This window comes from Puma concolor, chromosome A3, assembly GCF_028749965.1.
Source record: "Puma concolor isolate L17-30 chromosome A3, mPumCon1.1.hap2, whole genome shotgun sequence".
NCBI classification, from domain to species: domain Eukaryota; kingdom Metazoa; phylum Chordata; class Mammalia; order Carnivora; family Felidae; genus Puma; species Puma concolor.
Window position 1 is genome coordinate 25,018,078 of NC_141669.1, and position 13,212 is coordinate 25,031,289.

The 13,212-nt window shown below is 39.7% G+C and overlaps 1 protein-coding gene across 4 annotated transcripts in view; it reads left to right on the top strand.

Annotated features, from left to right (window-relative positions):
* Positions 1 to 13,212, top strand: part of LCLAT1 (lysocardiolipin acyltransferase 1) — a 183,558-nt gene that overhangs the window by 111,957 nt on the left and 58,389 nt on the right. For all 4 annotated transcript variants that reach the window (XM_086700293.1, XM_086700292.1, XM_086700296.1 and 1 more), the window contains exon 5: positions 1,652 to 1,768. In XM_086700293.1, coding sequence (XP_086556419.1) covers positions 1,652 to 1,768 — 117 coding nt within the window. The remainder of the gene's footprint in view (positions 1 to 1,651; positions 1,769 to 13,212) is intronic.

Below are 13,212 nucleotides of genomic sequence, written 5' to 3' on the forward strand. Positions count from 1 at the left end.
AACCTTGCAGGTATCTGGAAGGCATTCCAGGCAGGGAAAAGAATACCTGCACAGACCCTGAAGTAGAAACATGCCTGGCTGGTTTGAGAATGCAGAGTGGCCAGTAGTCAACTCCAAGTGTTAGGAGTAAGAAGGGCTGGCACTGGAGTGTTACCAGCAGTGAGCTGACGAGACAGGAGGCTGTGGTCAGAAAGAGGGAGGCTGGTATGCTTACTAATACTCAGAGTCCGGGGTTGGGTAGGTGAAGTGGGGATGGAAGGAAGAATCTGCATCTCTAATCTCTTTGTGTCTCTGATTATCTCTACTGCTCCACGTTGTGACCTTACATTTTTAGAACTACTTGTGTTCCCATTCTACGACAGAGTTCCGATCCCCAGAATCTGTGATGCACCGGAAGAGGAAACTGAAGAGTAGTTAACTACTCATCTTTGTAGTGTCCCTGGGACTCTTCATTCCATGGAAGGGCCTCCTAGCTGTCTATCAAAAACTATTTTGGAGTCCCATGCCCAGGATATTCTCAAATGAACGTGAGAAGAGCTTACTCCTTTTCATGTTTCCAGCCTGTACTTTTGTCTTGCTAGGGACTGTGGGTATTAGTTCCTTGACTCGATTCTTCAACTATAAAATAGTGTAACACCTTTAAAGGGGTATTCTTTGAATATTGTCATGTTGAAGAATTCATCTATGGTTTTTGAGGTTTGAGGACTCCGTGATCTTAAATTTATTCCGAGGAAGGTTGGGTTTATATAGAGAAAGTTTTTTTTCTTGTGACTTGGAATAGTCTATAAATTTTAGGATGCAGCTGAGAGTTGCGGATTCTAACATCTGCTGTCATCAGAAGGTATTTCATGATCTCTCCCAGCAGTTGAGGCCAAATTTCTGAACACTACTTTTTCCAAATATATTTGCTGAATAATGGGTTTGGTTCTTCTTGGAACTTATAAAGTTACCTCATGGAATGGAAAAAGCAACTTTTGCCAACAACTGGAACATATACTTGACTCTGTAACTATATTCAGCCAAACCATGTTCAGATGTTTGTACACGATGTGCTAATCATGTGCCCATTCTGTTGGGGAGAGGTTTTGGTTAGTAATATTAGCATGCTCTATGCCTGAACAGGGCAGAGATTTCACTTTGCATTGAAGCCCTAAATTACTGGGCTAAAAAAATGTTGATTTGATATATTTGGCATATTGACTACTTGTTTTTTTCTGAGTGTAGAGGTCCTTATGTTTATTTAATAAAGTATTTTAGTTTTATTAACCTCTTTTGGTATTTCAGTTTTTGTTATGTAAGGACTTTTATGAAAATTTCGGTTTGTTAGTATTTTATTTGTACCTCAGTTTTCATTGTATGTTGACTATTTTATGAAATCCCTTTAAGAATTTTAAAGATTTTAATATGAATTTCAGGAAACATTCTAACAAGTCCTATTTAATACCTTATTATAAAAATTTCAAAATTCCCCAAACTCTAGGATCTTTGTTAGGGACTGCAGTGTTTGTATCTTCTCATTTGACTCAATATGCCATATTCAGTATTTACAGATGGAATAACTGCCATTTCATCAAAGAAATCCTTCAGGGCTTCCTTATCTCACTTCTCTTCCTTTATTTTATGGCTTCTAACAGTTTGTTGTTTTGTTTAGAAAACAGCAAAGCTCGAAGTAATGATTTTGCTGAAAAGAATGGGCTTCAGAAATATGAATATGTCTTACACCCAAGAACTACAGGCTTCACTTTTGTCGTAGACCGCCTAAGAGAAGGTAAGCACCATCAAAAGGCTGTGTTTTTATGTAAGTGGCAACAGTTGCTGAACTTTGTATGTAGCCCTTTAGAATTTACAAAGCACTTTTTCATTTTTTTTTTCAAGGTATAAGATACTGTCACATTTATACTAAATTGACCCCATGCACTAAAATGTCTTAGTATATATTCTTTATCAAATATCAAAGATAGCCTTATAAAAAATGTTTCCTTCTCTTGGAATAACAGAAAATAATACAAGTAGACTACCATTCTCTTTTTAAATTTTTCTCAAAGTAGCAAAACTACCTTGAAAGTATCTTAACACTTACACTATTTTCTTTATACCTTATAAAGTATTTTTGCATTCATTATTCCGCTCATTCCAACAAATGATTCTGGTTGGTAGGAAGGCAAGTACTGACTGCATCCTCCATTTTATGGTTAAGTTGAACTGACCTCCAGGTGGTTAGGAAATTTCTGTAGTCAGGGATAGAACCTCATTCTTCTGCTTCCTACTTTGTAGCTCATAATTCTACCTCACACTTCCTCAAGAGTTGTGTCTGTTGAAGGGCATATCAGGACAAGGTGATTCATTGATGATATCACATCCATTTAAATGCTTACATTTTTATATTTGTTATATAAAAGCCATTGTACATCTTATTGCTGCATGTTTGTACGTTTGTATATGGATACATACATGTGTAGAGACACATAACATTTATGAAAGTATATGGAAATGGAACTATCCAGAAACGTGCTGACGTGTTACTGATTTTACAAGAATGATTTGAAGCCCACAGTCACCTAGAAGAAAAATCTTGTTTACGTGTTTCTGCTCTCCACTCTGATTTCTACCAAGCCATATTGTACGATGATGGCATCTGTGACAAATTATCACCTTCATCTGATAATTGCTACATTGTCATAAAACTGCTTGTGGATTAACATGAAAGATGTTGAACCATCATACAAGCAAAGGTATAAAGTTCTTTTATCTTTCCCTAACGGCATCATTGTTGTTCCTTTAGGGTTTAATGTGCTTTAAGGTACAAAGTATAGTCTTAATGAACTCTGCCAGGCTGAAGCATCTTTCCAACTAAATACCCATGATTAAAAAAAATGTATAGTCAATCCAAAACTACATTGTGATAGTAAACCAAAAATGTTGTTCCTATTAGTTTGGCTTGCTCTTGAAATTCTATGGTCATAGGTAATGTGAAATGGGCTTGTGGGCTTGATGGCCATATTGTATATGAATAGCAAGTGTCCATCTACCCAGTGAAGCTCCTGGAGAACACAGTTTTTCCTGCCTACAGAATGGGACAGGGAGGCACCAAGACATTAAAGTGGCGATGGTTTTTTGTGTGTTTTTGTTTTAATATGTGGTACCACTTAACTGTGGCATCCAGCTTAGGCTCACCCTTCTTATTCAAGAATATATGTGTTTTTTATGTCCTTACTAATCTGATAGCTTATAGTATTTAATGATTTCTTTGAAGGTATTTCTGACATCATAGAACACATTCATCGACTGGATTTCTCTGTAAATGCAAGCATGCTGTTGGAACGCATCTTTTGCTAAAAAAGATCTTCCTAAATGTAGGCAGGATAATAGATTACTTTATAGTGGATAAGGATATATCTGTAGAGCTCTCTGTTCTGAGATCTGGAAAATATTTCAGAAGCAAGCTGATTTATAACTTTGGGGAATGTGTGTTACTTAGTCATCACTCAGAGAACTAGTCGACAACCACTGTGTAATTTTTCCTGCTAGAACTGGCAACTGATTCCCCCACCCGCCATTTCAGAAAAAAGAGAAACACGGTTAGATGGTTCTATTTACTTCAGTTAGAAAAGTGGAATAGAATTTGTACCTTATAATAATAATAAAGAAATAGGATTGTGATTATAGTAACAGCAGCTAACATTTATTGAGCACTTACTAAGTACCAGGTATTGAGCCAAGTATTTCATATGCCTAAGGTCAATTAATCCTGACAATTACCATACATGGTAGTTATCATTATTAATATTTAACTTGTAGGACAAAACTGAAGCAGAAATTGAGATGAAGAAGCTTGTCAGAGTTATTAGAATCTGGTTCCTCTGACTGAATATCCTATGGTCTTTAAAAAATTTTTTCTTTAATGTTTATTTATTTTTGAGAGAAAGAGAGACGGAGCACATGCAGGGGAGGGGCAGAGAGAGAGGGAGACACAGAATCTGAAACAGGCTTCAGGCTCTGAGCTGTCAGCACAGAGCCTGACGTGGGACTCGAACTCACGAGTTGTGAGATCATGACCTGAGCTGAAGCCAGACACTTTACCAACTGAGCCACCCAGGCATGCCCCATGCCTCTTGTATTTGTAGTATGATTTTAGTTAACAGAGTCTCCATAAAGCACTTTTGTAATAGTGAACTGAGTGGTTTCCCTCAAAAAAGATGTTGAAAAAGAAAAAGCGGTAGCTAAATGGCCAGATCATGGAGGGATGGTAGTCCCGAAGGAGGAGGTTATGGTTCTGCCTAACATGACAGGGGAGGGGGAATCAGGTGGAGAGTCAAGGGCAGCTCTACTTTTGGGGGGCGAGGGGTGGTATCTAGTGAGCATCAAAAGTTTCATCAAGGATCAGAAGTGAAGATCTTAGAAACAAATTAAAGCCCCCAAAAGGGCCAAGCCCAACTTTCTGATCTTTAGCTTCCTGAGATCTGCTTTTGATAAGCAGTTAGGTGAAAAAAGAAGCTCTCTGTTAAAACAAATGACTATATAAATAAATTATTGCAGTGGAATACTGCTCACCATAATAACTAAATTCAGCATTGCTGATGTCTGTTTGGCAATGGGCACGTGAGAAGTTTAGGACATCAAGAAACTAAGGATGAAGTCCTACCAAGAAGGACTGAATAAATGAAAATGCAAAACAAGGAAAGTAGCTTCTGCACTTCTGTTCAGAATACATGTCACAGAGATTAGGAACATTTAGAAGACACACATTTACCCTGAAATATAGCACCCATTATATAATGTTACACAGATGTGTTATTCCTGTGGTAGTAACTGCAAAAGGTTTACCCTGAGTACCTTAAATTTCACCATTAATGTGCTTGCTCTATACTCTTACTAGATCATAACCTTCTTGAGGGTATGGAATGTTCTGCACATGGTTGAGTTAAATGTTTTTTCCTTTTATCTGAAAAATAAGACAAGCCTAGTGTCCTGGATATTCTTCTAAGTATGTATTACACTGATAGATTATCTGTCTTGGATGATTTCACAACCTTTCAGTATGTGATTATATGTTTTTCCAGTACTATATTAACCCAAACCCAAAAGGAATTTTCTAACTTAGGGAAAAAAGGCTTTTCATATGAGAAAGTTTTTTTTTTTTTTAAATTGACAGTGCTAATAAATTTATCAGACAATTTTAAATTTGTAACTCATTCATACCAAAAGTTAGTTATATTATCATCATCTCTGGTGCTGTATCATTTTAAAAAATTTTTTCTTTAATGTTCATTTATTATTTTTGAGAGAGAGCGAGTGAGCACGTGCATGAGCAAGGGAGAGGCAGAGAGAGAGAGACACAGAATCTGAAGCAAGCCTCCAGGCTCTGCGCTGTCAGCACAGAGCCCGACATGGGGCTGGAATCCATAAACTGCAAGATAATGACCTGAGCTGAAGTCGGATGACCGACCGACTAAGCCACCCAGGCGCCCCTGGTGCTTCATCATTTTTAACAATAGCTTTACTCTTCTTTGATTTTAAATAAAGATTTGGTCCCACCATTATTTGATTTTGTTAAATGTTTTAGAAGCCAATTACTAAGTTATAACCCTGCAATAATTACTTTTCACCATTAGGCGGCACAAATGTGTACATTTGAAACACTTGAAGTTAGGTTAAAGTGGTTGGGGGTGAGGATAAAACACTTCATATTTGTTTGAGGTTGTGTCTTGTTTAAAATACGACCTTGCTTAGTGAACACATCTACATACCAGGAAGATAACTGACCTAACTCCACAGGGACAGAGCTGCTCTGCTTGGGACCCTCCCAGACCCTATGTATCTCTTCATCTGACTGTTCATATGTATGCTTTATCATATCCTTTAATAAACTGGTAGACATTAAAAATAAAATATGACCTTGCCTAGAAGTTTACAGTCTTCTTGGGTAGATAAGAATACACCTAGAAAAATCTTAAAAAATATCACATTACATGTTAAATTTTATGGTATATAGTATATAAACATTTTGAGTAATTACAGGAGTGTTCAGTAAAGAGAGAGCATATAGTATTGAAACACTTCACTTGTAACATTTATTTATTTTGAGACAGAGAGAGAGAGAGAGAGCATGAACAGGGGAGGGTCAGAGAAAGAGGGAGACACAGAATCTGAAACAGGCTCCAGTCTCTGAGCTGTCAGCACAGAGCCCGATGCGAGGCTCAAACCCACAGATCGCGAGATCATGACCTGAGCCAAAGTCAGACGCTTAACCGACTGAGCCACCCAGGTGCCCCGAAACACTTCACTTCTTTAAGAAGCTTAATTTCTTCCTTGGACTTTCAAGGATGGCTGAGGGCAAGATAGGAAGACTACAAGAAAGGGCATAGAGTTTGGGCCAGTATGAGGCTGTGCAGTAAACTAGGCACAATGAATGTGATCGAGCTGAAGACTTGTACTGTAGAATAATAGACAGTAGTTAAGAAGGTTGTTTGGAGCCATTGTTGAAAAACTTAAACTCCTGCCCCCAAATAGTCATGTTTTTAGATGTCCATTTCTAGCTGAAGTCATTCAAGCAAATCAGCTCATGTGTTAAGACTATAAAACATCATATAGATATATTTAAGTTTTGGGTTTTTTAAAAATAATTTTTTTAATGTTTACTTATTTTTGAGAGAGAGAGGCAGAGTGTGAGCAGGGGAGGGGCAGACACACACACACACACACACACACACACACACACACACACACACACACAGAATCTGAAGCAGGCTCCAGGCACTGAGCTGTCAGCATGGAACCTGATGCAGGGCTCGAACTCACCATGAGATCATGACCTGAGCTGAAGTCAGGCGCTTAACCGACTGAGCCACCCAGGCACCCCAAGTTTTGAGTTTTTAAATTCCAAGATAATCCATGTTTAGCTCATATGTTTATATTCTAAATATGAAAGATGGTGTATTTCTACTAATTTAGGGGATATAGGGTTAGTCACTAAGGAAAAAATAAAATTCCCACCAGGTAATTTAGATCAGCACATCTGATTAAAAAACTCTTCGGTCTGTATTCAGGGACAGAGAATTGCTTACTTGAACCCCCAGATTACATATGTAGTATCTGGTAGTCCTGTGTTTGGCTCTCTCATTTTGATCTATGATAGTTCTCATTTGCTCCACGAAAGTTGGCACTTAGGCAGTAGACTAATCATAGGTAGCTCAATCTTCAGTGTTTTCAGAGTGTTTTAATTTCTTGGACTTTTTGCTTCATGCACAGCTAATAATCCATTCTGTTTCTTGCCTATAGTGGATGTAGATGGTGGGGGACCAAAGATGGCCAGCAGGAGCTATCGCTCTCTGTGGCTCACATTATGTTTATCCTAGTTGATGAGTGATGAGCCTCCCTCGGGATTGCATTTCGGTGACTCTTCCTAACAGCTAGCATAATCTAGGATACTAGGAAGAAAGGCAGAGAGAAAAACTGTTGAAATATTGGGTGCATTAAATGCCATGCACTCTGACCTTTTCATGTGACTTTTTATTGCTGGAAACTATGAAAAAGGATAAGACCTTTCCCTTATGTTTAAAAAATGTAATTATACAGTAGATCTTTGACATTTGCTAGAATATTTTCTGAAACCTTTTCCTTTTCCCCAAATTTGCAAATTTCTCTGTAGCATAGCATTTGACTCTCTTTTGAGACCCTTTTACAAAGAACAATGCTTTCATCTGTTTATGGTGATGAATAGAATACAGCAAACCTAAATGAACCTGGGTTCTGATCAGTAAGAAAGCACATGGATCAACTAAAGGACTTGGTCCTACATGTCATGAAGCAGAAATGATTTAAATTCTCCTCAGCAAAATTATATGTGATTACATGTCAAAGACCTTTGGAGTCTGTCAGGTTGAATCTCTGAATGCCATGGCATGCCTTCAGGTCTTTAATGACATTTCTGTTATCTTTGTTCATTTTAGTTCTCTTTCATAGCAGAAAATCTGAGCTGCTCATTTAGGACAGGTCTTGGCATTGTGTTAATGAAAAGTGACAGAGCCCTCATTCTCTACATAAAAACAGCCATCTACCAAGTACCTACCATGTGCCAGGCACTGAGCGGTTCACATGTTTCTCTGCCCTGCCCAAGCAGTACTAATGCCCAGGGAGCTATTTAAAACACAGATGATCAGGTGTGGGCTCAGACCTGCTAAATGAATCAAAGTCCAGTGGTGGGGTCCTGAGCTCATGTCTACCCAACTAGTCACTGTCATACAGATCATTTCATTCCCATGGCTGCGCTAGGCAGTGCTTTGCCCCATGCCACCCCTGAGGAGACAGACTCACTCTAGCGACTTGCCCAGGGTCACATGGCTGCTGGGTGGTACATGAGTTCACTTCTGCTCCATTTGATGCCAAAGCCTATGTTCTTCCCACTATGTAGTAAGTTAACAATTTTTCTGTCCCAAGTGCTACAAAGATGTAACCTTTGTAGGATTTTTTTCTTTTTCTTCTCTCTTTCCAAGACCTTCTCCCTGGTACCCTTAGCTATACTCTGCATTTTGTTTAAATGGAAAAATACATCAAGAGTTTCCTTTTTGTAAAGCATGTCATTATTCTGGTTCCTATATTTATCTGCTCCTCCTTCATATCTCTAATCTGTAAGGCAAAACAAAGAAAGTGACACTCCTACTGTTCTTTCAAATTGTGGTCCCGTAATTTTCTTTTGCCGCTGAGCCTCAAAAACAATAAACTGGTGACTTGATTTTTCTCAATACTAACTCACTTCCTGTAAAAACGGGATTTTTTAAATTATAAAAACAATATATTTATTATAAAAATATTGGAAAGTTCATTATAAAGAAGGAAAAGGTACCTATGGTCTGCTCAGTCACATCTCAGAAATACCTGGTGTGTGCCTTGTATACTTTTTGACTGAAACTCTTCCTGTGTTTTTCCACCTGTATTCATACATAGCAAACAAAATTAAAGTCAGATCATATATTTTGTTTTAGAAATATTTTGGGGCGCCTGGGTGGCGCAGTCGGTTAAGCGTCCGACTTCAGCCAGGTCACGATCTCATGGTCCGTGAGTTCGAGCCCCGCATCAGGCTCTGGGCTGATGGCTCAGAGCCTGGAGCCTGTTTCCGATTCTGTGTCTCCCTCTCTTTCTGCTCCTCCCCCGTTCATGCTCTGTCTCTCTCTGTCCCAAAAATAAAATAAACGTTGAAAAAAAAAAAAAAAAAAGAAATATTTTTAAGACTTATTATAATGTGCGCATGTTTTATCATTATCCTTGCATAATTGGCGTAAGTATATGTTAATGTGTGTGCATATTAGAAGGACCACTATTTAGTCCTCCATTGTTCAAAGTTAAAATTGTTTCCAGTTTACCACCCTTATAAATAATACCAAAGTATGCATAAATCTCTAATTTTTCCCTTGGGATATATTTCCAAGGCTAATTACTGAGTCAAAGGGTATACATTTTTTTAAGGTTTTTAAATGACTTTTTTTTTTTATGTTTTAGTTTTGAGGGAGAGACAGACAGAGCATGAGTGGGGGAAGGGCTGAAAGAGAGGGAGACACAGAATCCCAAGCAGGCTTCAGGCTCTGAGCCTTTAGCACAGGGTCCGATGCAGGGCCTGAACTCACAAACTATCAGATCATGACCTGAGCCAAAGTCGGATGCCTAACCGATTGAGCCACCCAGGGGCCCCCATTTTCTTAAGGTTTTCTAAAAAAATTTACTCCTGTTCTCTGTCCTATTTCAATCGGCCACCAAATTCTACTGATACTGCCTTTTAGAGAGACATCCCACCTTCTTCTGTTTCCACAGTGGCCTGAATGGATGGGACCCCATTACTTCTCCTTTTTACTTCCTGGCTTTCTGACTGGTCTACCTCTGGTTTCTTCTTTGCCAATCCATATTACTTAGCTCTCAGTCTTCATAAGGTGCCACTCTAATGTCATTGTGTATATATTTATTCAGAAAATGTTTCTTGGGCACAGGTATTGTTTGGCCTGCAAGACGCAAGACGCAGGTACCAAGACATAGTCCTTTCCTGTGAGCATCATACGGTTTAGAAAACATAATCGTAACGCAGTGCCGTAAGATGTGAATAGAAAGTATTTTGAGGACATGAAGGTTAGTTGATCTTTACCTAAAGTGACACTGAAGAGGTGGCATATGAGCTGAGAATTAAAGAATAATTAGGCATTTTCCAGGGAGGAAAGGCATTTAAACGTTTGCATCACTTCCATATTCCATGGTCAGGCCTTTCTATAATATGGTTCTAATCTACTTTTTAAATTTTACCACTCAGAAGCCCCTCTTCATACCACATGAGCCAACCTATTTGAATTAATTGACTATTCTGGACTGTGCCTTATGCTTTGTGCATCATGCGTCTAGTTAAGTCTGTTCAGGCTAAAACCTGTAATGCTTTGTTCCTTGCTTTAATCCCCAGATACTGTCCTTTAGTGATCTTCTAAGGGTCCATCCCTATTTCCACTGCTGGCAGTCATCTGAACTATCTTTTTCCACTCTAATAGGACTTAGTTAGCATAGTGGACCTGTTATTAATAGCTGCTCTAATACATTTTACTTCTTAGCTTCCGAAACGGACAGCAGTGGCCATGTCACCTAGACCATTAGGGCAAAGATTTTATCACTAAATCCATTGAATATCTTTCCATCCATATCTTACTTCCTCTCCTAGCAACGACTGGCACTGTAGATTCTTCTTGAAATACTTTCTCCCTGGGGCTTCTCCTTTTTTCTCCTACATCTCTGGCCACTTCTCAAGACTCATTTGTAGAGTCTTCCTACCTGGGTATCCCTTCAGTGTCTGTGTTCCTTATAAGGCTTCCTGGGTTCCTTTGTTCTCCCACTCCATGTCACTCAGGTTGGTGGCTTGAATGATCATTCCATGTGCTCTTGGCTTGAGTCCAAATCTTTTGTTCATAAATCCCTTTCTTAGTGCAGAGCCATACATGTGACCTTTGCCATTTGGAGGTGCTGTAGGCACTTCAGTGTTGAAAATTGAACTTGTCATTTCCCCCTACACTGCTGTTCCTCCCATATCCCCACACCAATTGCTGGCACTATAATGATGATAATGGTAATATTGGTGAGATTGTGTACTTATGTGCCAGGATTATCCTAAGTGCTTCACATGAACTAAATCATCCCATTCTTAGAGGAGGTTTCATTATCATCTTCCTTTTATGCATGAGGAAACTGAGCTACAGAGAAGTAGTCATCCAAGATTTCCACCTTTGAAATGGCAGAGCTAGGAATCTAGCTGTGGAGCCTTCGCCTTAACCGCTGTTTATCATCAACTCAGTTACTCAAGTTACAACCTGGGCGTCATTCTTGGATCCGTCCCCTCTGCTTCTCTCACTTGCCGTGAAACCCCAAACAGTAAGTGCCTTGGGATTCTCTTTACTCTCAAATTCATTCTTCTCTTTTCATTCTCTCTGCCATCATATCTCCCCTGAATTACCGGATAGCAGCTCAGCTGGTCTTCCTAGTTCTGGGCCTGCCTTAACCAGTCCTTTCTCCATGTTGTACTGGAACATCAAGCCTTTTTCTAAATGAGGATGGCAGCACACTAAGTTAGAGGCTCAGGCTCCGGAGTCAGGAGACCTGGGGAGAACCCTGGCATCACCGGAATTAGCAGTGTCCCTCAGCAAGCCTTACTTCCATCATCTGTAAAATGGAGTAACTGTGCTTACTTTGTAGGGCTCTTATAAGGACTCAGTGCAGTACATAAAGCACTTAGCACAGTGCCTGCAAAAGAGCAAGCACTCGATAAACGTTACAGTGCAAATCTGATTGTGTCAGCTCCTGGCCAGAACCCGTCCTGGGTTTCACAATGCTCCAAGGTTAAATCTACTTTCTTTAGGTGTACCGGGGTGGTTCAGTCGGTTAAGTGTCCGACTCTTGATTTCGGCTCAGGTCATGATCTCGTGGTTGCGAGATTGAGCTCCGTGTCGCGCTCTGTGCTGATAGCACGGAATCTGCTTGGGGTTTTCTCTTTCTCTCTCTGCCCCTCCCCCACTTGTGTTCTCTCTTAAAGAAATAAACATTTTTTAAAAATCTCCTTTTTTTGGGGGCGCCTGGGTGGCGCAGTCGGTTAAGCGTCCGACTTCAGCCAGGTCACGATCTCGCGGTCCGTGAGTTCGAGCCCCGCGTCGGGCTCTGGGCTGATGGCTCAGAGCCTGGAGCCTGTTTCCGATTCTGTGTCTCCCTCTCTCTGCCCCTCCCCCGTTCATGCTATGTCTCTCTCTGTCCCAAAAATAAATAAACGTTGAAAAAAAAAAAATAAAAAAAAAATAAAATAAAATAAAAAAATCTCCTTTTTTTTTTTTAACATGATTTTCCAGGCCCTCCATGACCTGGTCTTTGCTTAGCTTTCTCACCTCTCTCCATTCTCCTTTGTTGTCCCTTTACTCCTTGCCTTCCTGAACTGCTTCCCATTTCCAGAGTGCACAGTACTCTGAGCCTTCCCTACCAGGGCACAGCCCCTCCTAGCCTCATTCAGGAAACCTTCACGGCTCTTAGACTTCTTTGTTCCCCATATGAGTGTGTTCCCTCCTCTGCCAGCCCTGTATAGATGTTTTACTGACTGTATTATCATTTGTCTATTTCATCTATGAACTTTCAATTTCATGCCCATTAGAATCAAGTCTGTCTCCCTGACCATTTTTATCCCCAGCCTTCAGCATAGGCCTCGCATATAATACTCTAAGTTTTTTGAACCCATCAGCTAACTGGTTGATGTATTTTCATACCCTGCTGTGTTCCCATAAAGAGCTAAAGTGGTGGACATAAATATGTATGCTACAATGACAGCAGCACCACAATATTAGAGAATTAAAGGGAAAATAAGGGTGTAAGGTTGGTATATAAAACATGTTATATGGTTAATACACAAAATACATAGGTTCTATATTCTTATAAAATATGGGTCCATAAACTGGCTTGAGCTTTCTGGCATCTTCTCTAGGGGGAAACTGGATAGTATCATTGACAAATCCGTAAGATTAAAGCATATCCTATGCTCAGAAAAAATATGACCATTTCTGAAGGACTTGAGAGAAAGACCTCCCACGCATGGCTCCTCATGGAAGACATTGTACACTGTCGTGACCAGCGTCTTTATCTTTAAGTTTAATGTCACACATAGCCTCAGAGCGTTCATCCTCACTGGCTGACAGCAGAATGAGAAAGAGCAGTTCA